Source organism: Apodemus sylvaticus, chromosome 2 (assembly GCF_947179515.1).
Source record: "Apodemus sylvaticus chromosome 2, mApoSyl1.1, whole genome shotgun sequence".
Classification (NCBI taxonomy): domain Eukaryota; kingdom Metazoa; phylum Chordata; class Mammalia; order Rodentia; family Muridae; genus Apodemus; species Apodemus sylvaticus.
This window is the reverse complement of record NC_067473.1, coordinates 146,542,958-146,570,671: the sequence shown is the minus strand read 5'-3', so window position 1 is coordinate 146,570,671 and position 27,714 is coordinate 146,542,958. Positions and strand designations below refer to the sequence as shown.

Here is a 27,714-nt window from a genome sequence, read left to right as displayed (position 1 = left end):
GGCACGTGGATCTCCGTGAGTTCGAGGTCAGCTTGCTCTACATAGTGAGTTCCAGGACAGTCCGGGCTTTAAAACGAGACACTCCCCTTCCCTCCCCCCCTACCTTGGGGCAGGGAGCTGAGTGTGTCTGTGTTTGACATTTGGGGGAGTCAGTTCTTTCCTTTCACCGCATAGGTCCCTGGGATTGAGCTTGGTGTCCCGTTGCCTACAAACCACTGTTGAGTCATGGAAGAGAAGTTGCTGAGCATTTTGCACTTACATCTGTACGGGGTTGTCTCAATCTTGAATGCAGGGAAATCTTTGGGAGGTGGAGCTTACTTCATAGGCCAGATAGGTCTTTTTTTTTTTTTTTTCTTTACGAGACAGGGTTTCTCTGTGTAGCCCAGGCTGTCCTGGAACTCACTCTTGTAGACCAGGCTGGCCTCAGACTCAGAAATTCTCTTGCCTCTGCCTCCCAGAGTGCTGGGATTACAGGTGTGCGCCACCACCACCCAGCTAAGATAGGTCTTGAAACTAGTGGCAGTCCCTCTCCCTCCGTCTCTGACTGCTAGAATTACAGGCTTGTGCCCCACTGCCAGGCTACACCAGTCACTTAGAGCAGGCCCTTCCCTTTGTCAGACGGTGCTGATGAAGCTCTGCACTGCTCGCACTCGAACTTGGAACATCTTGCAAGTTTTCGTGATTGGTCACAACCTCCCAGATGAGACTGGAAATAATTAGACTTTAAAACATTATTTTACATATATGGTTGTTTAGCCAGTGCATGTATGTCTGTGCACAATGTGCCTGCAGTGCCCATGGCAACCAGAAGAGGGCATCAGGTCCCCTGGAACTGGAGTTACAGGTGCTTGTGAGTGCTGGGTACTGAACTCACAAATTCTGCAAAAGCAGCCAGTGCTCATAGCCACCTCTCCAGTCAGTCGCCCTCCTCCCTGCCCTAGTGTGCTTGTGCGTGTGCATGGGGTGTGTGTGTGTGTGTGTTGTGAGAGAGAGAGAGAGATCTATAGGTCACTCACTTGACCCTGGGTCTCAGTTTCCTCCTCTGTGGAAAGGTTTGCCTCTGGTGCCCTGTCCATCTGTACAGCTACAGAGCTTAGGAAGGAAGTTACATGTAACATTGACTTTGAAACTGTAAACACTTGCTGTGTCCCCTGGACATAATAAAACCATCTTACAAAGAAACAAAGAAACCTTGTATGGAGCAGAGCACACCCTGGTGGAAGCCCCGGATTCCCAGTCCTTGGAACGAAGTCCCCGAAAGTTAAATTCCCTGTGCTTTGCTTCCACAGCGGATTTTCCTTTTTAAAAAACTTTGTGCTTAACCTCCCCCACAAACAAAACACCTAAAAACATGCCGGGTTTTCTTCCTTGACCTCTGGCTCTGGCGGCTTTTGGCTCCTGAGAGGAAAGACTCTCCTCATCCCCTGCGCCTCTCTGTCCCCTCCTCTTTCTGCTTCCTGCTAACTCTGCGTGCGCCTGGAGCCGGATCCAGCGAGGCTCCAGTGAGCATGCTCGCAGCAGCCCCCCCCCCCCCCCAGCAGAGGAAGCTGGTTTACATACGAGTCATACCTAGCATAGCGAGCGTAGTCAGTGCAGCCAGCCTGCAGCGGGCTGGGAGGGAGAGTGCCTTTGTCCTAAGAAATGTGCTTTGTGTTTTTCTTTTTACTGCTTTCTTTTTAAAGCCCCAAGATAGGCTGGAGAAGACCTCTGAAATGAGTTTTTAAAGCCGAATAGAGGACACAATCAGACACCTTCCGCAAACCCTTGACGGGTTTTGTTTGAGTCTGATTTTGTGTGTGTGTGTGTGTGTATGATTTTTTTTTTTTTTTTTTTAAAAAACCTTTTACAGACTTTGTTTTGATCTTGTGAGGCTGGGCCTCTATCTTCCTGAAGTTTTAGGAGAGCCTGGAGCTACTCGGCTAAGACTGAATTTTGAAACTTTCTCTTTGGGGGTGAAAGCAAAGAACTGTTTTTCTTTGCTAGCCGTCAGATAAATGCTGTTTATGAAGATGGACCTGTTGAACTACCAGTACTTGGACAAGATGAACAACAATATCGGCGTTCTGTGCTATGAAGGTAGATGTTCTAGAAAGTACTCTTTTTGCGTTTGTGACGGCCACTCCTCCTCTGGAGGGGGGCTCTGACTGGCTTCTGAACATTTTCTTGTCTTTCTTGTGATGGTGGACTGACTGGGAAGAGGGTTGTACACCATTTCAGGACAGTTTGCCTTTCCCCGGGAGGAGGGTGGCAGCCTCTGAGGGCTGGAGGAGACACATTGTTAAAAGTTTACTTGCAATGTACTTGCAAGGTCTGAAAAGATTGTTACATTATTCTTAGTGATTTTCTCTTTTCATTTTTTGTGTTGGTGCTTTATATATAAGTAGGAATTTACAGAAGTGAGGAGAAGTTAAACATGTGGGTGTTAGAGTAGAGGGGAGGGGCTTTGGGACTTATTTTTAAACATATCACCGTGAACAGTGTTCTGTGTGGACCCTTGCTCAGAATTTCATGTGGTAGAGGAACAACAGCAGAAAGCTACAGTAAGTTCTTGTTTTCCTGAGCCATTGTCTCAGACATCGAGGTTTTTTTCCTGTGGGGTTTGTGGGGCTGGTAGGGCCTGGTGTCAGGGAGCCCAGGCCGGCCTCTTTGTCTGCCGCCCCATTTCCTGTGAGGAGGGCTGACAGTGAGAAGGCTCTCTCCAACCCCAGCCCCTGGTGATTACACAGCAAGCAGCCAGAAGACTGAGGAAAGTGGAAAATGCCCCCACCCCTAGATTTGCTCTTCACCTCCCCTTCCCCTGGGCCCTCCCTGGAGTATTTTAAGCTTCTCTGGAGAAAACCCCAATCCCATCTTTTGGAATCTTACCTACGTGTGATTTGAGGCCAGGGTAATGGGGCTGAGTTGTGGTACTGGCCGGGCAGAGAGAGACCTGGGGCTGCCGGGAAGTCTTTCCTGGTAAAAGTGAGTAGGAATCAGGGTGCATCTTCCTGCTGTGGGCAGCAGGCTCTGGGTTTTCTCCCCTAGTCAGCCTAGTGGGTTGTCTGCTTTTTCTTGAACAGAAGTTAAATAGGGGGACCAGAGCTGGTTGTGTTCATGTGAAAGTTACAGATCTGCTTCTTGAGTTATTGAAAACATACCCTTTCTCTTTCAAGCCTGCTTTAAAATTAACTCTATAGGGAAAATTTCATTTAAAGGGGCTTTGTTTTTTTGTTTTGCTTTTTAAAAATAAGAGATTATTTTACTTTGACAACCTCCCTCTACACACAAAGAGCGCCTCAGCTCCTAAACCCCCGCATCTCAAAGGCTGGGTTCTCCAGAAGTCACCAGAAGCGATTTCTGCTGGGATTTATTTATTTATTATCTTTTTTTGTAAAGAAAAAAAAGAAAGAAAGAAAGAAAGAAAAGAAAAAAAAAGAAAGAAAGAAAGAAAAGAAAAAGAGAGAGAAAGAAAGAAAGAAAAAAAAAAAGTAAGTCAGTCCACATCCCAACCCCAACAAAAGCTGAAAACTTTTAATGTGATTTCTTTGTCAACAAATAATCTGAGATTTAAAAAACAAAACAGAGTGGCTGGCTGGGTGAGGAGCCCAGAGACTGCTGGGACAGTGGTTCCTTCCTGTGTCCCGGGAGGAAGTGCTGCAGCTCCCCTAGGTGGGCGTGGGGTTCCACAGAAAGCGTAAATGCCCCCGGTTAGCTGTCTTGTTTCCTTCACTGTTTGGAAGAGCAGACGTAGAGGGGAGAGCTGAGTGGATGTGGGATCACGGGCTATCATCTGTTTAGTTTAAACATCTGCTCCTGCTTTCCTTATTATGAAAGGTAATATTATTCTAACACCAAAATAAATACACAGGAAATGAAGAAAAGCACAGCAAAACCTGAGTGGCGCGCAGAGCCAGTTGTTTATGTCCTCTGGTTTCCTCGCTGTAAACACCACACACATCTGGTCTCCTCGACTGCCAGGGCCGTGTGGAAGGATGGGTATAAATCATACACGGAGTTCTCTCCTGTAAAAAGTCCAAACACAGCTAAGCCTGGTGGCACACACCTTTCATCCCAGCACAGAGGAAGCACGGGCAGGTGGATCTCTGTGAGTTTGAGGCCAGTCTGTACTCTATGGTGAGTTCCAGGACAGCCAGGGCACTAAAGACAGTCTGTCTCAAACAAACAAACCAACCCAAAGAGAAGTTGGTACAGTTTAAATGAAGCGCACTGCCATTGTTTGCATTGATCTTGCCAGCCCTCCAGTGTGCCAGGGCATGATGGGGAACATCAGTGGATGGGGGTAGGTGGCATTTGATTTCATCTGGGGCACAGGCCAGTCTCCTGCCTGTCAACAGGGGAAAGACTCAGCATTTGCCCTGGCTTTAGCAGTAAAGGTACTGGTGGGGAGTTTTGCTTGCCCAGGTTGGTCAAGGGGCAACCTAGTTGTGTCAGGGGAACTGCGTCCTCACCACCTTCCTTCTCCCAGCAGCTGCCATAAAGATGGGTCCACCACCTGCCTGGCAGCACATAGGGACCCCTGTGTCTTACTTTAGAATCCACTCTGGGTTGTCCTCCAGGTTGTCCTGGGTTGTCTTGGGCTGGAACCTACATTATCTTCTGCTAAATCTACCTTCTTCCTCTGAGGGGCCCCATGTAAGCCGGACCTGTTCTAAAAGGCTGGGGCTGTTCCCTGCATGGCAACCCCATCCTGGTGCCTGCCCTCATGGTCACCTCGAAGGATGATGGAAAAGGCCACAAAAGTAAAACAAATACCCCTGTGCAGGTTCTGGGGAGCCTAAGATGTTGAAACAGAAAATCTGTCTAACTCGTGAGAACCAGTGTCTATGACAAGTGACTTAGTAGACTTGCTGGTGTTGGTGAATAGGCCGAGAAGCCTCATGGCCTCTTACCACCACACCCCACAGCTAACCACCACATCCTGCCTTACTCTTGTGATTAGTCCCATTGTACCTACAGAAGTTCACTTTTTCCTCTGTCTTCGTAAAAAAGGCACAGGCAACTCCGGCCAGCCCTCCTGCCCTCTCTTCCCTTTCTCTTTTGAACTCCCTAGCGTCCTACTGGACGGTCAGAAGCCTCATGAAGACAGAGCGGCTGCCTTGGTGACTGGCACAACCCCAAAGCGTAGCCCAGGATTTTCTTGGGCTCCAGGAAGTGGTTTATGGTGAACAGAGAAAAGGTCTGCAGGCCTTCCCCTGGGCTGTGGTCACTGCTGTATAATGCAGTCTTTAATTATAAACTGTTGGGTTTTCTCAAATTAACTTGTCACCCCAGAGCCAACCAGGGCTTCAGACATCACCTCATTCCTTTACCTTATTTTGCTAATGAAATTGAGGCCCAGAGCTTCTCTGTGTTGGGTGGGCTTGTGGTTTGTCGCAGGGCTGAGCTGAGCTGACTTTCCCTCATCTCTGGGCCTCTTCCTCCCACTTCTGCCTTTCCAGAGTTACTGTCTCTCCTCCGCTCACATCCTCAGGACTGAGCATGCTGGAGGGTGGAGGCAGGCCACACCCAGCTTGCAGTGCATTGTCCTGATGCCAGCTGTTCCAGGTTCCAAGGCTTGTTTGATGTCCAAGGAAGAGTAGTGATGCTAGCTGCAGATGACCAGCCTTCTAGAACTTTCTCTCCCTGCCACTATAGAATGTAGGGGTGGGGTGGGGCTGGAGGCGGAAGGGAAGGCCCAAGCTGGGGACCAGGTCCTCAAGAGTGAGCCCTTCAGGATGCAGAGGAGTGTGGGATGTTTCAAGATGGCTGACAGCCATATTTACATAATTACTAAGTTCGGAAAACTTAGATCCTAATAAATGCTCATGGTTGGCCGTGGCTGTAAACTGCTGTTAGCGATTCTTCAATTATGGGTTAAGAGCCATTAGTGTGTAATTTGGTAGAAGAATTCTCTCCTTTTAATTTAATAGTGTGATTTGTCTTGGGAGAAAGTAAGGATAAATTGCATATTGTGATGGGCTCAAAGCTTCAGAGAAGGCATGGAGAGTTCCTTGGGGTTTAGAACTGTTGGCTGCTTTAGAACATAATTACCCTTGTTTCACCGCAGGCTGCGTTCAGATCCATTTTCTTGGAGCGGAAGGGAACGTACGCACTTGAGCTGCCCAGCAGACTGAGGCCCTGCAAGTCTGGGCACGGGGCTCTTTTGTTTCTTGCCAGTCTACCAGCAACAGGTTGACGAGGAGGCCTAGCTTCGTTATGCTTTGTCTGAGGAGGCTTGGGAGCCTCCAACACTGCTGTTGGGTAAAAAGGCCTAAAGAGCCAGGCTACAAGTCCCAGGGCTGGACCCCAGCCTTTGTCACAGATCAAGTAACATGGTCTTGATCCAGATGTATTCCGCTGTGGTGCATCTGTAACCATTTTTCTGTGGAAATGCATTCAACTTTAGCATTTTACAGGTGTGTGTATGTGTGTAAACAAAGAGAGAGAGAGAGAGAGAGAGAGAGAGAGAGAGAGAGAGAGAATGGGAGGGGATTGATAAAAGCTCAGGTGAGTGCGGAACACTTCTGTCCTTGTTCCTCCTAATTACAGCTTGTGCCCTGCCCGGAAGGTGTGATTAGAGCCTCCTTCCTTCCAGCTCCACGCCCATAATTCTCAATCCCCTTCTGGAAGGATTGTTTGACTTGGCTGTTACTGTGGGAGACATCATTTGGCTTGTTAGAAGTCAGCCCTAGAAGGCAGAGTGGCCCCCTTCCGCCTCTGCCTTGTGTGCCTAGGGTGTCTGGGTTCATTGCTGTGAAACAAGTTTTTAAAAGTCATGCCGTAGAGATATAAAGAGATCTCTGGGCAAAGGAGATTGCTCAGTGGGTAAAGGTAATTATACCCAAGCCCAACGGTGACCCGATTTCAACCCCCGGGGCCTGCGTGGTAGAAGAAGAGAACTGGCTCCCCAAAGTGGTCCTCTGACTTCCAGGACACACACACCCCTCCACCCACTTCCTAAATAAATGTAAAAGGAAAGGGAGGGAGGGAGGGAGGGAGGGAGCATTCTCTAAGTTCCGCTTAGTTCTGCTCCACTGACAGAAGGAGGCAGAAAACTGGGTTTTGTCATGAAGAAATTAGATCCAGATTCAACTCCATGCTTGTATACAAATATATAAAAAAAGAAAAGTTTTCCCCGGGGACTGTTCCTGGCTGTATCTACCTCATCTCTATGTATTTAATGTTGATTTAATGACAGTTTATATTTAATGCTATTTGTATATTTAGCTCATGGCAATTATTTTGTCGCCTTGCCTCAGCAGCGTAAGCCTGCAGTGTGAAGCAGAACTCCTCCTTTTTTTATTTGAAAAAGAAGTCATGAGTTAGTTGTCCTTCTGTGACAACCCGCCCCCCACGCACGTGCTTTATTTTAAAAATGATTTCTCTTCTGTCCGTGCCATACTCCCCTGCACACCCCTGCCCATGCTCCCACTCTCAAGTGGATGTCACGTGCTCACTAACTTTGTTTTTATTTTTTACAAAGGACTAACTTTTCTAATATACACACATGGGGAGACCCAGAGAAGGTGTCCCCTTTATAATAGAGGGAGCCGGCGTCATAGGCAGTTGTGAGTACCCAGGATGTCAGCTGGGAAACAAACTCTGCTGTGAGAGCACTCCTAATCTCAGCCACCTCTGAGCCCCGTGGTGCTTTGTTTATGTTGTTTTTCAAATCTTGCGTATGCTACGGGGCTGTGGCTGGTGTGCCGTGCATGGGCAGCAGTCAGAGGGTTTCTTCCGTGGAGTCAGCTCTTTTCTCCCACCTTTATGTGGGTTCCAGGACTTGTGTGGCCAGTGCCTTTCCTGCCGGGCCATCTGCCCACCTGTGTTCGAGAAGTTCTGAGCATTCTTCCTGCCCGTTTGCCTCACTGTGCTGACTTTTAAAGAATTTTAAAGTCTTATTTATATTAGCGTGTTGTGTGGTTGGGTGCTGATGGAGGCCAGAAGAGGCCTTTGCATCTCTGGAGCTGGGGTTAAAGGTTGCCCTGAGCCCCCTGAGGTGCACACTGGGGAGCCATCTGAGGTCTGGAAACGCAGCATGTATTCTTAACTGCTGAGCCGGCTCTAGCCACCACTATGTCAATGTTGCTCCGAATTCTGTGGATTGTTTTTAACTTTGGGCCTCATGTAGACTATTTTTCAGTAATGAATTGTGACTCAGTGTTAGTTGAAAGGAAGTCTAGTTACCCTAGTAAGAGTAGAAAATCTAGCTGGGCGGTAGTGGCTCACGCCTTTGATTCTAGCACTCAGGAGGCAGAGGCAGGCAGATCTCTGAGTTCGAGGCCAGCCTGGTCTACAGACTGAGTTCCAGGACAGCCAGGGCTACACAGAGAAACCAAGTCTCCAAAACAAATCCACCAAAAGTAGAAAATCTATTGTATTTACTTGTTCATTTTTGGCAGGTTCTGTAGCCCTGGCTGGCCTAGGACCCACTGTATAAACCAGCTAGTTTTCAAACACACAGAGATCCACCTGCCTTTATCACCGAATGCTGGGATTCCAGGAGCATGTCACCATTCCTGGACTGTAAATCGATTCTGAAAAATATTTTATTTTTATTTTTAATTGTGTGTGTGTGTATTTGTGCATGTGGGCATCGTGCTAAGGGAGGCCAGAAGAAGTGATCAGATGAGCTGGAGTCACAGGGGTTGTGGGTGCTGGGAACGGAAGGCTCCTCCCAGCAAGTGCTCTTACCTGCTGAGCCATAGCTTCAGTCCTAGCAAAGGAGCTTTGCTTTGTCTTATTTTGCTGTTCTAGAGCCATGTAATTGGAATTATTCTGTAAGCCATTTTGGGGAGGAGGTTGTGGAATATGCTGGGGGTGGAAGCCAAGGGGCCTCACAGCCTCACACATGCATAGCACATGCTCTAACCCTGAGCTCTGTGTCTTAATGAAACCTTGTGAAGTGGCTGAATGGCCCTGAAGTGCTGCTGGCTTCCCCATAGGCCGCAGCAGAGAAGGCCACCTCCCTCAGTTCTGGGATAGACAACGCCTCCGTGTTCCTTCACTGGTTGTTAAACATCTCCTGATGCGCCACTCCATTTGGATTTTTTCTCCTGGCTAGTGCTTCATTCACATTCCCCGCGACCTTCTCAAGTCCTCCTTCCTCCCGGACTGATGGAAGGATGCGCGTCCAGACCATCTTGGATTGTTTTCTGGAGAGTACAGTTGGGTGGCACTTGTGGTGATGTCGGTAGGGTGACACTTGTGATGCTGAACTAAATTGGGACCCGAGTGGGGAGACTGATTCTATATCCACAGGCATGTGGCTTGACGGCTGACATGTGACATGCCAGCTTTGCTGTAGCAACAGCCTCCTGTGGGCTGAGACACAGAAGAGCTTAGACAGAACCATTATCCAAACACTGCTCGCTCAGCTTAGTGGGGGCAGGAAGGAGACATTGTTTTCAGCGGTAGCCCTGAATTAGTCATGGTTTTATTTCTAGAGGAACAAAATCAAACAATCAATCAATCTGTCTATCTATCTATCTATCTATCTATCTATCTATCTATCTATCTATCTATCCATCCATCCATCCATTGGATTTATTAGAATGCTTTACAGGCTTATATCCAGCTAGTCCAGCAATGGCTGTCTTCCAACAGAAGGTCTAAGAATCCAATAGTTGTTCAGCGGGTCATGTAGTGTGCACTGATCCTGAAGAAGTGGCTCTAATGCCAGTGAAGGAATAGACTTGCCAGCGAGAGTGAGAGCAAGCAGGCAAAGAGCGAGCGAGCGAGCTTCCTCTTCTACGTTCTTTTTTATAGGCGGCCAACAGAAGGTGAGGCTCAGATTAAAGGTGGATCTTTGCACTTCAAAAGATCCGGATTAAAAGTGTATCTTCCTAGTTCAAAGATCAGGATTAGAAATGAGTCTTTCCACTTCAGATGATTTAATTAAGAAAAAGAAAAAACCCTCGCAGGTGTGCCAGGTCATTTCGGGTTTTAGTTAATTCCAGATGTAGTCAAGTTGACAACCAAGAGCAGCCCTCACCGGGAACAACCAGGAACGAGTCCCATGCATCTGCTAAAGTTATGAATGAAAAAGCATTATCCACGTGCATTGTTCTTAATCTTATGTCTGTTTCCCATGAAAACAGCGCCTGCTGATTCCTCTTGGCTAGTGATTGGACTTTAATAGAACAAACGCCGGCATGTAATGTTTTCACGCACATGTGTGCTGCCAAGCAGTTCAGCAGAGTTGTTTGTACTGCCCATAATCCAGCTGGGCAGTGGCCATGTTTCTTCCCTGATAAATTGAGAGGGCCGTGAATGCAGCTTTGAGCAGTTTTCCTCATCTTCATTACATGACTGCACCACCCCAGAGTGGGGATGACTTGGATTTTTATTTTATCATTATTTAACACTTTCATTTATCCATGTTCTTTCATTCTTACTATGCACTTTAAAAACTATTTTCAATGCACTTATTTAGTGTGTGTGTATGTGTGTGTGTATACATACATGCTTGCACAGATACCACATCTTTTGTGTAGAAAGTCAGACATCTTGCTTTCCCACCTACAAATTCCTTTGACTTCCCTCCCTCCCTCCCTCCCTCCCTCCCTCCCTCTCTCCCTCTCTCCCTCTCTCCCTCCCTCCCTCCCTCCCTCGCTCCCTCCCTCCCTCCCTCTCCTTCTCTCCCTCCCTTCCTTCCCTTCCTCCTTTCCTCCTGGCTCTGGGAAAGTCCAGCTCACTACCAAGGCTCAGGCTCACCTACTAGGCTCATGGTCCCAACCCTGTGGGCCTCAGGGATTAAGATTTATTTCACGGGCTGGAGAGATGGCTCAGCTGTTAAGAGCACTGACTGGTTTTCCAGAGGCTCTGAGTTCAATTCCCAGCAACCACATCACCAACTTGAAACCATCTGTAATAGGATCTGATACCCTCTTCTGGTGCATCTGAATACAGCTACAGTGCACTCATGTAAATTAAAAAAAAAAAGTTATTCTGCCTGCTTTCTCTCCTGTTTTTTCTCTTTGAGACGTACTACCGTAGAACTTAGACCCTTCTCTGTGCCGTGAGGTCCCCTTCAGCTGTGGGGGTCAGTTAGACTCCACCTTGCTGTCCAAGTTACAGGAAGGAGAAAATCAACTTAACTTCTGTTCTGGCCCCCTTGTTCCTCAATTCACTGTCATCTGAGTGTTTTTAAAAATTATTTTTAGGGAGCTAGATCTCGTAGTAGCACGTGCCTTTAATAATTCCAGCTCTTGGGAGGCAGAGGCAGGAGGATATCTGTGAATTTGAGGACAGCCTGCTAGGACTACATAGAGAGACCTTGTCTGAAAAAGCAAACTAACAAAAAATTATTTTTCAAGGCCGAAGAAAGAGCCCAGTGCTTAAAGTCCTTGCTGCACATGACCGAGGACAAAAGTTCCAATTGTTAGAAGCCATGTAAGTGCCACGTGGGCAGGGTGGCCCACTACTGGGACTAGCCACATTGGTGAGCTGAGTTTGATTGAGAGATCTTGCCTCTCAATGAATAATGCAGAGGAGTGCTTGAGAGGGTGCCTATTCCCAACCCCAGGCCTCCACATGCATATAGACACACGTATACCTGCACACACACACATACCCTGTCAATTCAAAGAACATGCATATAACACACATGACAATGGGGAAAAAAAGGAATTGAAGCTATTTTCATCATATGTATTGATTATGCACATTAACTAAGGTCACCTTGATAGTTCAGTGCATGTGCTATGATCTGGTTTCTGTTCTCAAAACCCCTTTGAAACTCCTGGACAAGGTCACACAATGATTATAGTGGCCTGCTCAGTACACAGGCTTTAGTTTTTGTCTGTGGGTCCTAGGGCTGGCTCCCTGTTAGGCTAGGCTGGCTGACTTACAGATAGATCCTCTTGTCTCAGCCACCCTGTTGCTAGGATACCAAGCCATTGCACCACTCGTTAAAAATGATTTATTTTTATGTGTTTGAATGTTTGCTTGCGTAGTATGTCTGTGTGCCACTTGTGAGCAGTGCCTGTTGAGGCCAGAAGAAGGTGCGGGATCCTCTGGAACTGGAGTTACAGGTGGTTCTGAGTCACTACATGGGGCCTGGGAGCCAACCTGGGCGCTCCGCAGTAGCAACAAGCCAACAAGCGCTCCTGACTGAAGCCTTCCACTCGGCCTTCACTCCCCTGACTGGGTCCTCTGGCTTGCAAATGTTCACCCGGCTGAGCTAGCGCCAGCCTCAATAGCTAGAGTTTCTTTCTTTAAAAAAGTTATGTTTATGTTTACGTATGTGTATTTGTGCATTTGTTTGTAGTGCATACAGAGGCCAGAGGGAGTGTCAGAGCCTTCCTGAATTGGCGTTACAGGCAACTGTGAGCCCATTGATGTGGGTGCCTGCTGGGGCTTAGCCTTGACAAGAGTTGGGGGTTGTTGAGGATGAGAGAAAGCTGGTAGGCGAATAATTATTATAATTATTAATAAATATTAATGGCAATTGAGATACAATACTGACAGGCTTGCTTATTTCTATAAGAGCTTTTTGAACTTAGGAATTAGAATGCCCATTTAGATTTGACTTAGCTCCAGTTTTTTTATTGAAATTATACAAGGAAGTTGAATTACAACGTTTATGGGGGAGGTAAATCCTTTTTTTCCTGTGTGTGTATGTGTGTGTGCCATTTTTTTTGTGTGTGTGTGTGACACAGACTAGTACAGATTTAGAACAGAAGAAAGGGAACTATACAATTTTAAACATAAAACTTTCACAGCAAGCACAATTTTTTTGACTACCACTCTTCCATGAGGTGGGGGGGGGGGGAAGGAAGTATTGTGGTTACAAAGTATCATTTAGACATGTGAGACTGTGGTTTTATAAAAGGGAAAATGTGAGGTTCTACTGCTGACCCTGCAGTTTTTGTAATTTCTGGACCCCACATGTTTGTTTACAAAAATATTCTTACTTAACCTGTATGGCGAACTTTTAGAGGGCGGCTACCATTGTTTCCGAACCCAAGGAACCCTTGCCAACTTTTTGAGAAATATTGGTATGTCATCTTATTATTAATTTTATGATAAAAATGTCCTATTTTATTATACAGAATTGAAATTAAGACTGGGAGAACACCTTCAGAATTACTTATTTTTGCCCGCAGCTCTAGGGTATTTTCATTTTTACCCTGAACGAGTGACTATAATATACATTTTTTTTTTTTTTTTTTTTAGTTTATGAACAGCCTTCACTTTAGTATTATTGGTAACATTTAGTTTTGGGATATTAAGTGGGCTCCTACTAGGTCTTGCTATATCATTGCTATACTAGGTCACCAAATATCATTTTAATATGTAATATTTAGAATGATAAGTACTAAGAATAATTGCAGAAATGACATTACAAGATGCTTGCACCAAAGTAGCGGGCCTTGGGGCCTCTCAGTACTCATACTGGGGGCCCCCAAGAGGCCACTGCCTTGTGCTCTGCTGGAACACGGTACCCCTGGCAGGTTTTTTTTCCTTGTCATCAGGGGTCCCAGGCATCTTGAGCTTAATGTAGGGTGTCTCCAATAGATGCTAGGAATGGATCAGGTCCTGCGCGAGCAGCCAGTGATGCAAACTGCTCAGCCGTCTCGATAAACTCTGTCCAGGCTTCCTTAACTCTTTGAAGGTTGTTCCAGGAAGAAAACAAGCAGGAAGGGAGGTGTGTGGGTGAGGTACAGGCAGGAAAGGGCAGAAAGAAGCCCAGCCTGTGTAAGAAACATTGATGCGCGTTTTGGGATGCAGTGGCCCCGCTTGTCCTGATGTCTCGTCTTGATGTTGGTCCACCTGTAACTGACCCCATTGTTAGTGGGAAATCGCTTCTGCTCGGTGGTACACCAGGCACTGTTTGATGTGCTGGGGAACAGCTATTAACCAGATATATGAGCCTCAAGTAGCTAGCCTACACTCCAGCACAGAGGCAGAGAAGGCCCATGCAGAAGGTCAGGGCAAGTGCTACCATCATAGGTGGATGGATGCCTGTGAGCTGATAGACTGTTGGCAGTTGGCAATCGTCGTGTACAAACTTGGGAAGTCACTAGTTTTGTTTGAGTGGACATCTCTGTGAAGGTTTGTTTTTTTTTAAATCATTAAACAAACTTATTGGAATCTTAAGTATGGGGTCTTTTGTTTGGTTTATTAAATATGGCTACAGTCTAAGAGTTACATGTAACTATTGTGTTAGGAGGTAACATTATTTTTTGCAGTGGTAGCAACTTTTTGTTTTTAAAAGGTTTGTTTGATTCATTAGGTCTCCCAATAGGAACAAAATACATTTAGAATAAGAAAAGTCAGTGAACTTAAGAAGTGCCAAGTATGATTTAGTTCTGTATTCTTCTCAGACTTTAAAGATAATGCCTGACTTTTAATCTTTCCACTTCCCATTCCGCATAGATCTCTGAGCCTTGAGAGATTGGAGTGTGATAAAGACATTTCTCCAGAGTCCTTTACTGTGTACACGCTGTCCAGTTGTGGGTCTCTGTTAATTTCCATCTACTGCAGAAAGATGCTTTTCTGGTGCAGACTGAGTGATGGGCAATCCATGTGTGTAGCAGTTTGTCATCGGAAGTGATTTGATTGCCATGTTTGTTTGGCAGTGTGATAGCATTTGGTTTTCCCCTTAGGCCTGTGACCGATGTAGTTTCAGCTTATTGGCTGCATTAGCAATGTCAGGTGTGTGTTCCTCCTTGTGGAGTGGGCCTTGAATCCACTCAGAAACTGGCTTGTTACTTCTGTAACATTTGTGCTATGATTGCACCAATATATCACACAGGCAGGTCACTGTTACAGGGTTTGTAACTGGGTGATACTGATGACTCCCTTCTCATCCAGTAGTATGCAGAATACCTTCCAGAACCATAGATGCCAGGCAGTAGGGGCGAAGCTTCTAGCTGGGCGCTAGCTTGACTTCTTCATACTTGAAGACATAAGTGTTTTCTTCACTGATAGGACATTTTTGTCATGGAGAGCAACCAGTAGCCTTGGGCAACAGTTTGTGATTTTGGAGGGCTTTCATAGAACTCCTTTGGCCGACAACTCAACAAAATATAATCCATTCTTAGCACTGGAAGTTTTACTTGGTGGCATAAGATGTCTAGTTGGAGCACTGCCTTCCTCTATTGTTATTTGGTGACACCATTTAGATTCCTTTCGTATTTGTTATATTCTAGGAAGCGTCTACAGTGGGTTTCCTTCAAGTGGCCTCTAGTTATCCCTCCATCTTCTGTTACCTAGGCTCTCTCCCATCTCCCTCCTACTTAATCTCCTAGTTCTAATTAATCCTAGTTTCCCCTTTGTCTCTCCATAATCTTATATTTTATTTGTCCTTTCTTGGGAGATCCCCTCCTTTTCCCTGGTCCCTTACTAGGTACCTAGACCCCATTCAGTTTGTAGCACACATCAAAAGCTGAAAAGCTAACAGCCAGAAACAAGAGAAAACGTGTAGGTATGGTTTACTCAGTCAGGTGGATTATTTTTTCCTGATGGATAACTCCAAGGGAACAGTATCTTCCCCACACAGCAGGGCTGATGTACACCTGCACGGATTCAAGCCAGACAGGGTCCCATCCCTAAATAAGAAACTATATGTAATTGATACCCACTGGCAAAGGGAAAATTGGTTTTCTACAATGGCATGTCACTGGGTACATCAGTCACACACCAGGGCAGGCCACATGCCCAGGAGTAGTTTGCCAACACAAAGTGAATTCAGTGATATTTTGGAGACCTTTTGTTTGATTTTGCTTTGGTGTTTTTTGCCCTATAGGTCTTTCGGTTGTTTGAGTTGATTTTTGATTTTGTGATTTTTTTTCTTTTTTTTTTTTGTGGAGTGTGTGTGTGTGTGTTTCTTGGTTTTTGTTTCTTTTTATGAAAGAGAGAGAAAAGAGAACATAACTAAGTTCTCTATGTTCCTATGGCTGGGTAGGGAAGTTACACTGAATGAAAAAAATTCTTGATTAAAAAAAAAAAGGGAGAAAGATTATGCCTGAGGTGGGGGAGGGGTGGTAATGGCCCAAATCCCAGGCTCCCCTTGGGTGGTTGACTGGGGCTCGCCACTCCTTGGCTTTCCTTCCTCCTCCCTCCTTCCCCGTGCTTTTATTGAGATGTCATTAACTGTTCAAGAGAAGGCATTATCACTGTTTTCCTCTCTTTTTTCATTACAAATAGCATCATATTAAGTGAGAATTTTACATTTAAAAGTGTAATTGTATTTTAATTATTTTGTGTGCATGTATGGCACACATGTTTATATAGCCTGTGGGGATGGGGTGGGGTTTGAACCTAGGTCATCAGGCCTGATTCCCTATCACCTTTCCCCACTGAACCATCCTGCTTGCCCATCAAGTTAGAATTTTGAGTTTGTTGTGCCTAAGAAACAACGGTTTGTGAACTGGGAGACCTCACAGCAAGAAAAGACGGCTGGAGTCTGATTCCATGGCGTACTGTGTCGGTTTGTGGATGGAGCTGTTTAGCCTGGAGGTTTAAGCAGGTTTGTGTGTCGCCACTTGGTTCTGGTGAACCATGATAACTGCACACAGAAAGCTCATCTGGGCTTTGCTCGGGGTCATCATTTGGGGGAGTCAGATGACCCAGATTCATTATGAGTGCTTAGCCCCAGCAGCTCTGGACCGTACCTTCTGCTTTTATTTATTTATTTAGACAGTTTATACATTTATCTTGGTTGAGTATCAGACTGAGATAAAGGATCCTTTAGACTATGTATGGTGCCTCACTCTGTCATCTGAGGCTGAGGCAGGAGGATGAGAACTTCCAGGCCAGCCTGGGATGCGTAGTGAAGGCCTGCCTCATTCAGTACCCAAGAGCTGTGTGAGACGGCTTTGCCGCAGGATGACACGAGGTCGGTTCCACCTGCCGACTGTATTAGATCCGCTCCACTCACACAGCATTTTCCGCCCTCCAGGAGCAGAACAGCCTTACAGAAGCGTTCCTATAAGATGGAATGGCTTTCTCTTTCTAGATTAGTCTGGCGCCAGTTGCAAAAGTAGAGGCTGGAATATCTTGTAGCTCGTGACAGGTCTCTTTGGAATAAGGAGAGTTCAAGTCACACTAAAGTTGACTGTTTAAATAATGGCAACCATCATTTGATTAGCTCCACTTTCAGAGCTAAACTCTCTTCCTCTCCATCAGAGCATCTTAAAGTGTAAGTTTCCTGAGGGCAGGTCAATGACAATGCAGCCTGGGCAGAGAGGGTGGTGGTGGTATAGATTGATGTGAATCTATATGCTTGTGCGTTCTCTTTGCCAGGAGCATGTGTGCAGTGCTATGCACAAGTCGGGTCATAAGCAAGCATGCAGAAGAGTGAGGTCAGAGTGCCCTCCAGCCAGCGGGCAGATATATCTGGGTTGTTACCCTGGGACCCCGATGTCTTTGGCCTTATCTTTGTTTTGTTTGGTTTTCCTCATTCGGCTACATGTCATGTATAACAGTTGGCTGTTCCACCAGCTGCTGCTCCTCTCCTCTCTTCATGGGCTTGGTGGTTCTTCACATATATCTGTGTAAGCGGGTTTTCTGCCCGATGAATGCAGAAAGCCCTGGTTGAAGAGATCCCACAGTGGTGCTTAGAGAGCAGGGAGTAAATGACATCTTAAAATGCCTATTCGTGTTTTAGAGGCTCTGAAAGCCCATCTGTGCTAGATCTCTGTGATGATTTGATTAACAACAGCACCCATAGACTTGTGCGTTTGCACACTCAGATGCAGCTCGTGGTGCAATGCGGGGAGGTTTAGGTAGCACGGCCTAGCAGGGGAAATATGTCACTCGCCAGGCCCAGGCTTCAGGATGAAAAGTTTCACTCCACTCTGTTTTCTCCTCTCTGTATTTTGTGTTGTGTTTGTGTTTACAGATGTGGTTTCTTGGTTTCCTGCTCCTTCCGCCTTGTTGCTTGCTGTCATGCCTCTGAGCCATGACAGACCCCTCTAGAACCATCGCCCAAATAAACTGTTTCTTCTGTAAATTGCCCTGGTCAAGGTATTTTATCACAGCAACAGACAAGTACAATACAGTCTTTTAAGCAGGGAGGAGAAGGCTAGAACCTTTGGGGAAATGAGTAGGATTTGCGCATGTGTCCACCCATGTAGGTGGGCATTTTGTTTTGACTGGTGGTAATGGTGGTGGTGGTGTGAGGGTGGTGGGTGGGTGTATGATTCATTTATTTTTGTATGATTTCTTTCTTTCTTCAGGTTGAGAAGAATTTCCATGTGTTAGTCATGTTCTGTGTTCAGCTATCATTACAGCAGTGACACCAGCTGACATAGGAAAATGTCACGGTCCCAGGGGCAGTAACAGTGTGGTTTGTTATTGGTGTCTGAATGACGTTTTTTAGTTCCAAGATGTTTTGTATAATTCAAGGTGGAGATAAAACACTAAGTGTACATTACTATAATCTTGAAAGCAGGCATCATCTAACCCAAAGCCGTGAATGATAGCACGAGGCACTTTATGGTTTTGTTTCAGTTGTCATAAAATTAGGTTGTGGACCTCCAGATGTAAGTAAGATGTGCTGCTATGGTGAATTTTCTAACACATGTGGTCACATGCTATCACAAGTGACTCTTCTGTCTCCAAGGTGTAGCCTTTGAAAAATATTTTGGGTCAGCAGGTAAAGCCCTTGGCATTGTTGGAATTCCGGAAGAATGCACCTGTCTAGATGTATTGAAAAGGTCTACCTTGGGTTTCAGTCCTGGTCACTTGACCCTGTTACACTCGGCCGGTGGTGAGGCAGCATGCTGCGTTGAGGGCACATGGTGGCCAAGAAACCACACTTCCTTTAAGGCCCAACAACCTGACTTCCTCCCGCTCACAGACTGGGGATCCAGCCTTGACCACATGGGCCGTTGAGACACTTGCCTGACCCACAGCATTTGCTGTCTTATCACTTGCCTCATAGCCACAGTCTGTAAGTATCACAGCGTGGCTTCCAGAGGTGGCTCTTCAGGGCACACACCCTGCCCTGCACCAGCCTCCAGCATCTCAGAGGAGCTTTAAACACCGTTAGGAGGTTAGCTGGAAGAATGCCCTGCTTCCCTCTGGGTGTACCAAAGCTAACCTGTGCAGTTAGGCTTTCCTCTATTCCTGTGCCCAGGCCTCCTGTTTCTGTAGATTCAGGACACTGACTGACTGGAAATCACAGACTCCTAGGGGTTTGTTCAGAATGAATTGCAGGAATTATATGACAGATTTGTCCTATACTAAATAGGAAGCAGCTAATGTCAAAGCTTGGCTCCAAATGGGGCGACTGAATATCAGCCAGGTAAAGGGGGGCCACTTACCTAAGCTTCTATTTATAAGAGGTAAGCGTTTTAAAATGGGAATAATGTCTGATGCAGAGGCGATCGTGGTATGAGTTCCATGGAGAAGGCCAGGCCGGGGCTACAGATATCTCATTGGGTAACGAGAAGCTCTCCTAAAAGTGCCATGACTATTGAATTCTAATGTCCCTGAAATAATTGTAATCAGAACCGGGGTCAGGTATAGGAATGTGCATCGAGTTCCAGCCTGTCAGGTAGTTCTGCTGTCAGTGGTCCCGGGAAAGCATTGCACTAAGCAAGGAAGAGGAGCCTTGCAAGGAAATTAACCAAGAACTAGTTGGGCTTCACACAGGAGTACTGAGGTCACAGTATGAGCTCAGTGGATCCCAGGTCTTTACAATCTCACCTGTCCGACCCATGCAGATGCTCATTTGATTCTAGTGTCCAACACTCACTTCAGACTGCAGAGAGGCAGGCTCTTGACTGTGTCCATCCACACACGCTCTGTCCCCCCAACATGTTGACAGTGCTACGGCATGCGTCCGGGAGGATCAGGCATCTTTGTGAAAGAATGCATCCACGTGGGGTGTATGGGCCAGTGGGATTACTTTGTGTGAGGTCACACTCTCTCTCTCTCTGCATTCAGTCACTGTTAGGATCCATAACAGTGAATCTGCAAAGAGCAGAAAGGTTGATGTGTTCGCCATCTGAGCTTGTCTGCTGAAATATATGTGTGTGAATATAGTGGATTGTTCTAAGATGACAGTTCCAATGGGAAACTAAGGAGAACACAAGAGTCCTCAGGTACAGCCCACTATTGCTTCTGAATCCCACAGGATGGGGCCTGTGATGGAGGATGCTGTGGTTTGCTGCCACTGTGCCTAGAAAGCATGGTTGAAGTGAGCTAACAACCTGCTAGACCCTTGAGGTTAATAGTATGGAGAGAATGGAAACCCAGAGCTCATCACAACATAGCGGAGCCCGTGGCTGCAACCCACTCACCCATTTAATTTACCAGATGCTAACACTCTAGAGCATCCCAAAGAGAAACATTTCACTTTTGCTTTATTTCTTCATTAGTCTAATTCCCATTGACCGCACCGCAAGGCTGCATCAATTTAGAAACATTGTAGCAGGGGAGATGCGTCAATAAGCTTTGTCAGGGAGGCCTTAAGAAAAGCTGGCAGGACACATGCAGCCTCTCAGTGACACTGGGGTGTGACACTGCCAGGAAGGTGTCTGAGTTGCTGAGATGTGGGAATATCTATGGGGAGCATCTCTATCATTTATTTCCCAAAGTTTTACCACCCGTTTCTTTGGTGTTGGGAATTTAGCAGTGGACTGGGTGGGCCAGCCTCTCAAGAAACAGGGCAAGAGGATAATGGCTTTATGCAAAACCGAATACTGGCATTAAAGGTGAGCACCACTATGCCCGACTAAATGGCAGCTTTTAAGCAGGAGTATAAGAGGATTTTCATGGTGGCAGGTTTGGAAGTGAGCGGAGAGAGGACCCACAGCAAGCAGAGGAGTGCTTGTCTCTGTACCTTTGGTCTGCAGGATCTGTTTGGGGACAAACTTCTGCTCGCCCGCTAAGGGCATGCTCTGTCAGACCCCTCTGAGGGGCATGGAAATTGCAAATGTGATCTTTTGAGTCAGGCCTAGGTGACATTCCAGGTTTTCCTTTATCCAGAGTGTGCAACCATGGGCATATTATTGAGCCCCTTTGGTCTCCATTTCCCTCAAATGATAGAGCTTGTCTCACCTGACAAGACTCGCGAAATAAATATGCATCTATCAAGCCTCCTTGGCTCTCAACAGCGCTCTGTGGTTGGGTCTTCATTCCAGGCACCGTGGGATGCTCTCTCCTCTGCATCCTCAGCGTGGACCTTATCTTCCCTTAGTCCCTGTCAATCTCCCCCAAAGTCATTAGCGTCAGCAGGACTGCAGTTAAGATAGTCTGGGCATTAAGGTCAGTCCAGGGGGTCTGTTTTAGGGAAGAGAGAGTATGTGTGAAGAGGTAAGGGTCCAATCCCACTTCCGCTTCTGCACCTCATGGGTGCTGAGATTTGAGGACTGGCAGGTGTGGCCAGGGTAGGTTGGGGGTGGGTTGGAGGTATCACGCAGGCCTCAGCCAGCCAAGGTTTCTCACAGGGTGGCTCTGTGAAAGCTGAGGCCCAGTCCCAGGCCAGGCCAGCACGCCCACCAGCTCTCCTCATCAGACTGCTGGGAATGGAAGCCTTAGGACTGGATCCACCCACTCCTAGAGTTGACACGGCTTGAGCTGCATACTGTGAGGCCAACAAAAAACTGCTGAGGTGTAATTGTGCGCACCACCGTCGGAGACAACTGTCCTTGGAGCTCATTGTTTTTAAAGAAAAAAAAGGGGCCAGTGTGGAAACAATGTTTCCCTTCCCCTTCTCCTCTCCAGGCACCGGGATCCTGGCGGTTACACTGTGTTTTGTATAGTCAGAGTGCAGATGTGAGGTTGCAGGAATGTCTTCCCGTCCATTAAGCTGCAGCCCGTGCCTGCGCCCCACTACCCTGCCGTGCACTCAGGGCTCACTTCTGAACCTTTGAAGTGGCCGCCAGCCTTTCATCTTCCGTCATTTTCACTTAATGACAGCCCAGCCTTTGATCAGCCCAGTTCTTGTCTGTCTTTGGCTTCAGGCTTAGTCACTTGGAGGGAAGCGGAGACCTCAAATAGGCCTGAAAGTGCCTGGCTTTTATGAGTACAATGACTGCTTAACCTTCCTATCTTAAGCAAATACACGGAAGGGGAGCTGGCCCTTCCTGGCCCCTGGGTGATAACGTTTGCTCCCTGGTAGTGTAAACTGAAAACCAGGCCTGAGTGTGGAGTGTGGAGAGAGACCAAGAGCCATCTGTGTCCTGCTGGCTGTCCCCGCCCCGCCCCCAGCATCCAGTGTCCAGTTTCAAGTTGCAGTTGCCTGCCTCCACCCCAATCTTTGTGTTTTCAGGAAAGGCTTGTCTGCATGCTGGGGACGACAGTGGAAGCACGCTCTGAGCTTAGTGTTGCTTTTCACCATAGACTTTCTAGTTTATCATTTCTCTTTCAGGAGACATATCTCTTACATAACAATTGTAAACTTTGAATTAATATTAAAACCTTGAGAATAATCTATATCTCATCAAAACATAGCGCACAGATGCAGTTCTGGGGTGGAGTTTGCCTAGCATGTGTGAAGTCCATACAATTTTCCAGTATCGAGTCTCCAAATCACAAGTTCATGTGATTTTTTTTATTATGCTCTGTGCTATTATTTTAATTGTGTATGGTGTGAGTGGGTATGTGTGTATGTGTGCGTGTGTGTGTGCGTGTGTGTGTGTGTGTGTGTGTGTGTGTGTGTGTGTGTGTGATGTGAGACCTTGGACAGTCAGGTAACTTTACCCACACAGCCATCTCACTGCTGTATAATTATTTTATTTCTATTTATTATGGGCATGCCACGGCGTGTGTGTGTGTGTGTGTGTGTGTGTGTGTGTGTGAAGATCAGAGGGCAGCTTTGTGGGACCAGTTTTCTGCACCCATCTTCCTGTGAGATCTGAAGGCCCAAATTCAGATTGCCAGACTTTCCTGAAGACTGTTTTTACACACTGAGCCACTACCAGCCCCCTAATTCCTAATAGGAAATATTTATTTATTCTTACTTGTATATAGAATTAGTGGTCTGTCCCCACAAAACTCTTCATTAAACATCTTAACTCTCTGTCCAGCTAATGAGCATGCTCTTACTTCTTTACTTACTTACTTTTTAAGTTTTATTGTAGCCGCAGGGCCTTGCTGTGTAGCCCAGGCTGGCATGCCCCCTCCTTCGTGGTCCAGACTGACTAGAAACTGCAGTGGTCCTTTTACTTCGGCTCCTAAGTGCTGAGATCCAAGCAAGAGCTATTACAGGTCACTGGCAAGCCTTAACACAACCCCTGCCTCTTGGGTTTATAGATAGAGAATGAGGGGCTGAGGCGGAGCCCTGGGATAGAACACTTTCCTTTCTCTGTTCATGGTCCAGGCTTCAACCTCCAACACCACAGACCATGACAAGGGATTAACGAAAAATAAAGACAAAAGGAGGTGTGGTGTGTCTCTGGGGATCCAGTGATTAGTGTGCCCCCCACCTTAGTGTCCTGAGGGGTGGGGTCCAGGGCCTCACCATGCTAAGCCATTATTCTGCCACCAGCCCCACACCAACCCTCTTGCTTTGGTAGTTGAAAAGAAATGAGTCCTCCACTGCTGCTACCCTCATCCTGGACACACAGTTGTCCTTGCCTGGACGCCTGGATCCACCCCCGCTTCCAACAATAACACTGTTGTTATTTCCCAGAGCTAGAGCTGCTACCTCGTATCTGATGTCCACAGCCCTCTCTCCCTTTCTCTCCCGTGGTAATGTTTCAGAGCTGTCCCCCGTTGCAGTTCTTAAATGGGATATTAGTTTTCAGGGTTTTCGTGATGGGATACCCTGACAAAAAGCAAGTTATGGAAGAAAGGGTTTATTTGTATTGTGGCTTACAGTTCCAGAGGGGATACTGTGAGTTATGGGGACGAGGCATGGCGGTGGGAGAGTGAGGCTGCCCTGGCAGTCAGGAAACGGAGATCCAATTTCACTCACACACAGGAAGTAAGGTCCGGCTATAAAAATCTTCAAAGCCCGCCCCGCTGATGATGCACTTCCTCCAGCGAGGCTCCACCTCCTAAAAGTTCCATTACTTCTCAAAACAGTGCCACTGGCTGGGGACCAAGCATTCAAACACATGAGCCCATGGGGGACATTTCTCATTCAGACCGCAGCATATGGTAACCCTTAAAATGCTTGTGGAAAGGGAGGCTCTTGAGTTCCCAGTGATTTCGCCCCTGCAGTGGTGTTAATGCTTCCTTGAAAGGTAATCTATATGCCTTGAATTTCCTCCATTTCAGGAAGGCTGGGCGACCTTGTTGGAAGTCTCTGCCTGGAAACTGAGGGCAAGGATCGGTACCCATCCCCCAGAACCCTGTAGATCACTTATTCTGCAGACAGTCGGGGTCACCTGCCATACTCCAGATGGTGTGTCAGCCAGCCTCAGCTTGCACTGGGCCATCGTCCCTCCATATCCATGGGACAGCAGTCTTAGGGCTGTCTGGAGAGAATCGGTTCTGGATGGCAGCATCCAGCACAGTGCTATGAGAATGGCTGGCCTGGTGTTTTGTTTATAGAGACTTGGCATGAATGAATCCTGTACATATTCAATAGCCTTTAAAAGACATTTTAGTTCCATACTTGGTTGACTATGCTAGGGAGGGTGAAGGGCCCACCGTGTGCCTTTTGAGGTCACATCCTGATCAGATTTGTTGTGTCATGCAGTTTAGCCACAGCCTCTGGCTTACTACTAAATGCACATGAAACATAACATCGGTGGATCAATAAAGACAAGGGCATAGCCCCATGCTCTTATTATGAAAAAGAAAATGCTGGTTTGTTAAGGCTAATCAGTTTGTTTGGCTTTGGTGATGGAGAAGTCTGTGGGTACCATCCTCACTACATGGTCAGCTCAGATCCCCAGTGTGGGATGAACTCGTGTCAGGCGACTCTGATGAAGCACAGTTGGGAGTACTTGGTGTCCCCTCTGAGGATTCCTGTCAGAGGTGTTTAACTGGAATCTAATCATGAGGAGGTGACCAGACTAGCAAAACACAGCTAGGAGGAGGACGAGGAAGAAGAAGAAAATGAAGAGGAGGAGGAGGAGGAGGAGGAAGAAGAAGAATTGAGCAGTGTGTGACCTAGCGGTTCATTGGTGACCTTCATGTGAGCTGTTGACAGTCAGTGAACTGTGCTGGATATTAACGGTGCCATGGCTGTGCACCCTCCTTAGACTGTTTGTGATGAAGTACTTGGAGATGTAGGTCTTGTACTTCCAAGCTACTTTCAGAAGTTATTTCTAGGGGAAATACTTAAAAAAAAAAATCTATTCAAGGTCAGCTGTAACTCTGAAGACTGACAAGTAGGATCATGTGACAAGTCCGGTTCTGCACAGCAAAAGAAACTGCCAGCAAACCGCCAGCAGAGTGAAGGGGCGGTGACTGAACGGGGGGGGGGGGGGGCTGGGCAGAGGGGATACATTTACCAGCTATCCACAAGGCAGGGGTTAGTGCCTAGAAGTACCATCAAACCCCCAGAACTCCAATCAGTAAATGGGCCAGTGAACTGAACACATAGTTCTTAAAAGAAGAAACACAAATAATTAATAAATACATTTAAGCATCTTCAACAATGGTATAGAAATGTGAGTTAGAACTACCGTGAGACTCTATCTCATCCTAGACAGGGTGGCTAAAACCAAGAAAATAAATGACAACAAATGCTGGAGACGATACAGGGGAAAAGGAACCGTATTCAATGCTGGTGGGTGTAGTAGAAATTTCCCCCAATTAATTTAAATATGGTTACTGGGATTTGGGACCACTGACCACAGGCAGTGGCTGGCTGGGAATGTGAGCAGAATCTGCAGCAAGAGAATGGCTATCGATCGGTTGCTGCATGGGGCTAGCCTAGAGGCGGGCGAGACTTCTTGGGCAGAGAGTAGCTGGGTGTAGCATAGGATGGTGCCGACTTTAAAAATATTTCCTGTAACAGGTGGGAGTATAAACCACTGCAACCACTTTGGAAAGCAGTGTAGTGGTTTCCCAAGAAATTGAAAATAGAACTGCTACATGGCTCAGATATACTGCCCCGGAGCATATGCCCAGACAGTTGTAAGTCCCGTTATGGCGGTGTAACACATTGTTGCTTATTGCTGCTCTATTCACAGTGGCTGGGAAATGGAGCCAGCCCAGAGTCCATCAGTAGGTGAATAGATATAGGACATACGGAGCGTACAAGTGGTAGAATTTGATTCAACAGTAGAAAGAAATAAATCTGCAGACCTGGATAGATGGAAATGACTGTTAAATGAAGTAACTTGTTCAGAAAAATCAATATTCCATGTTTTCTCTCATGTGGACGCTAGACTTTTATGTGTGTGTGTGTGTCATTGTGAATATATAGTCAACATTATAAATGGGACAAAGTCAACATTATATTAGGGGGGTGTTGGAGAGGGAAAGAGACTGACATTGGCAGGATTGGATGCAAGAGGGGAACTGATATCACTGAATAGGATTCCTGAGAGATTCTGGGATCCCAAAGTCTCCTCAAGGCATGTTCTCACTGATCTGTGCAGATTTAGGCATTGCTTGCCAAATGTCCTGCCTCTCAACATTGTCGTCCTGGGGGACAATCTTTCAACCTTCAACCTTTGGAGGCAGACCTCATCTTGGTTGGTCTGTGTATTTCTGGACCTCTGGGTTTACACTGCCTTTGTCTCAGGTGCGGAGAATTCCCCACAAAGTCAGCTAGTTGACCCCAATCTGGCTCTGCAGAGTCACTGAGATAACTCACTGTCCCCTGCTTCTGGTCACAGTGTCCCTGGCCTTCTCTGTTGGTTGGGAGAAGCAGCCAACAGAGCTGGGAGGGAGTGGCTCTTTGGTGCCATACTCTTGTCCTCGCAGTGGGGCTGTGTCAGCGAGAGCACCATAGACTCCCTGCTCTGGGCAGGGAAGCTTTCTTCAAGTTCTCAGATTCTCATGGTAAACGAAGAAAGGGAGGCTGCAGGGATGACAGGACCACTGTCAGCAGCATACTTTCCATTCCAGAGCCTACTTTGTGCATGTCCCTGTCACTGGGCAAGGATGAATAAGAAACCCAGTGCCTCCCAGAGGTGACCTGATCACCTGGCAGTGACACTCAGGTTAGGTGCTATTGGAGGGTCCGTGTCCCATCCCAGGACATTGGAGAGGGCAGTTTGGTTTTCCGGTCTCTCCATTCCCAAGATTCTCAGTTTCCTCCAATGGCCAGTGATAGACTTCAAGTTGCCACCCTCCCAGGACCTGTGACCCCACCTCAGATGCTAGGCCTGTGTGTGGCAGAGGCTGTGTGGCTGGGCAACTCTGGGGCGTTCCGCCAAAACAATTTGAGAAGGCCATCAATCGCATTTTCTCTGCCTGACCATTGTGTCTGGCTTCATCCTGAAGCTGGCCTGGGTGGGGAAGACATTTGAGGAAGGCATTGATCGAACCTCTTCATTCATTCACCAGCACGTTCTTCACACTGGGAAATGGAGTCTGATTCCAGACCCTTCTGCAGATAGTATTTTCCCCATAGTTCCCTTCCCCCTTCTCCTCTTCCCCTTCCTCCTCCTCCCCCTCCTCCCCCTCTTCCTCCTCCCCCTCTCCTGCAGTATGTTATCAGTGTGGATGTGCAATCAGTTCTAGATAGAAAAGTTCCTGATGGACACAGAGCCTCCTCCATTGAGGAGGACTCAGTGTACTGATATCGAAGGGGCCTGAGCCACCTTTGTCTTGTTGGCACTTGTGTGGCCCATGGCAGGACATGTGGCACATTGGACCATTGCCAATTCAAGTTCTCCAATTCAAGTGACACCAAGCCTGTATGCC

At 46.9% G+C, this 27,714-nt stretch overlaps 1 protein-coding gene across 3 annotated transcripts in view; it reads left to right on the top strand.

Annotated features, from left to right (window-relative positions):
• Nucleotides 1–27,714, top strand: part of Vgll4 (vestigial like family member 4) — a 111,608-nt gene that overhangs the window by 48,862 nt on the left and 35,032 nt on the right. Inside the window, exon 1 of one of the 3 annotated variants that reach the window (XM_052174580.1) lies at nt 1,563–2,076. The exons of the other annotated variants lie outside the window; for them this stretch is intronic. Coding sequence (XP_052030540.1) covers nt 1,995–2,076 — 82 coding nt within the window. The 5' untranslated portion in view covers nt 1,563–1,994. Of the gene's footprint in view, nt 1–1,562; nt 2,077–27,714 lie in introns of those variants that run through there. 3 annotated transcript variants of the gene reach the window in all.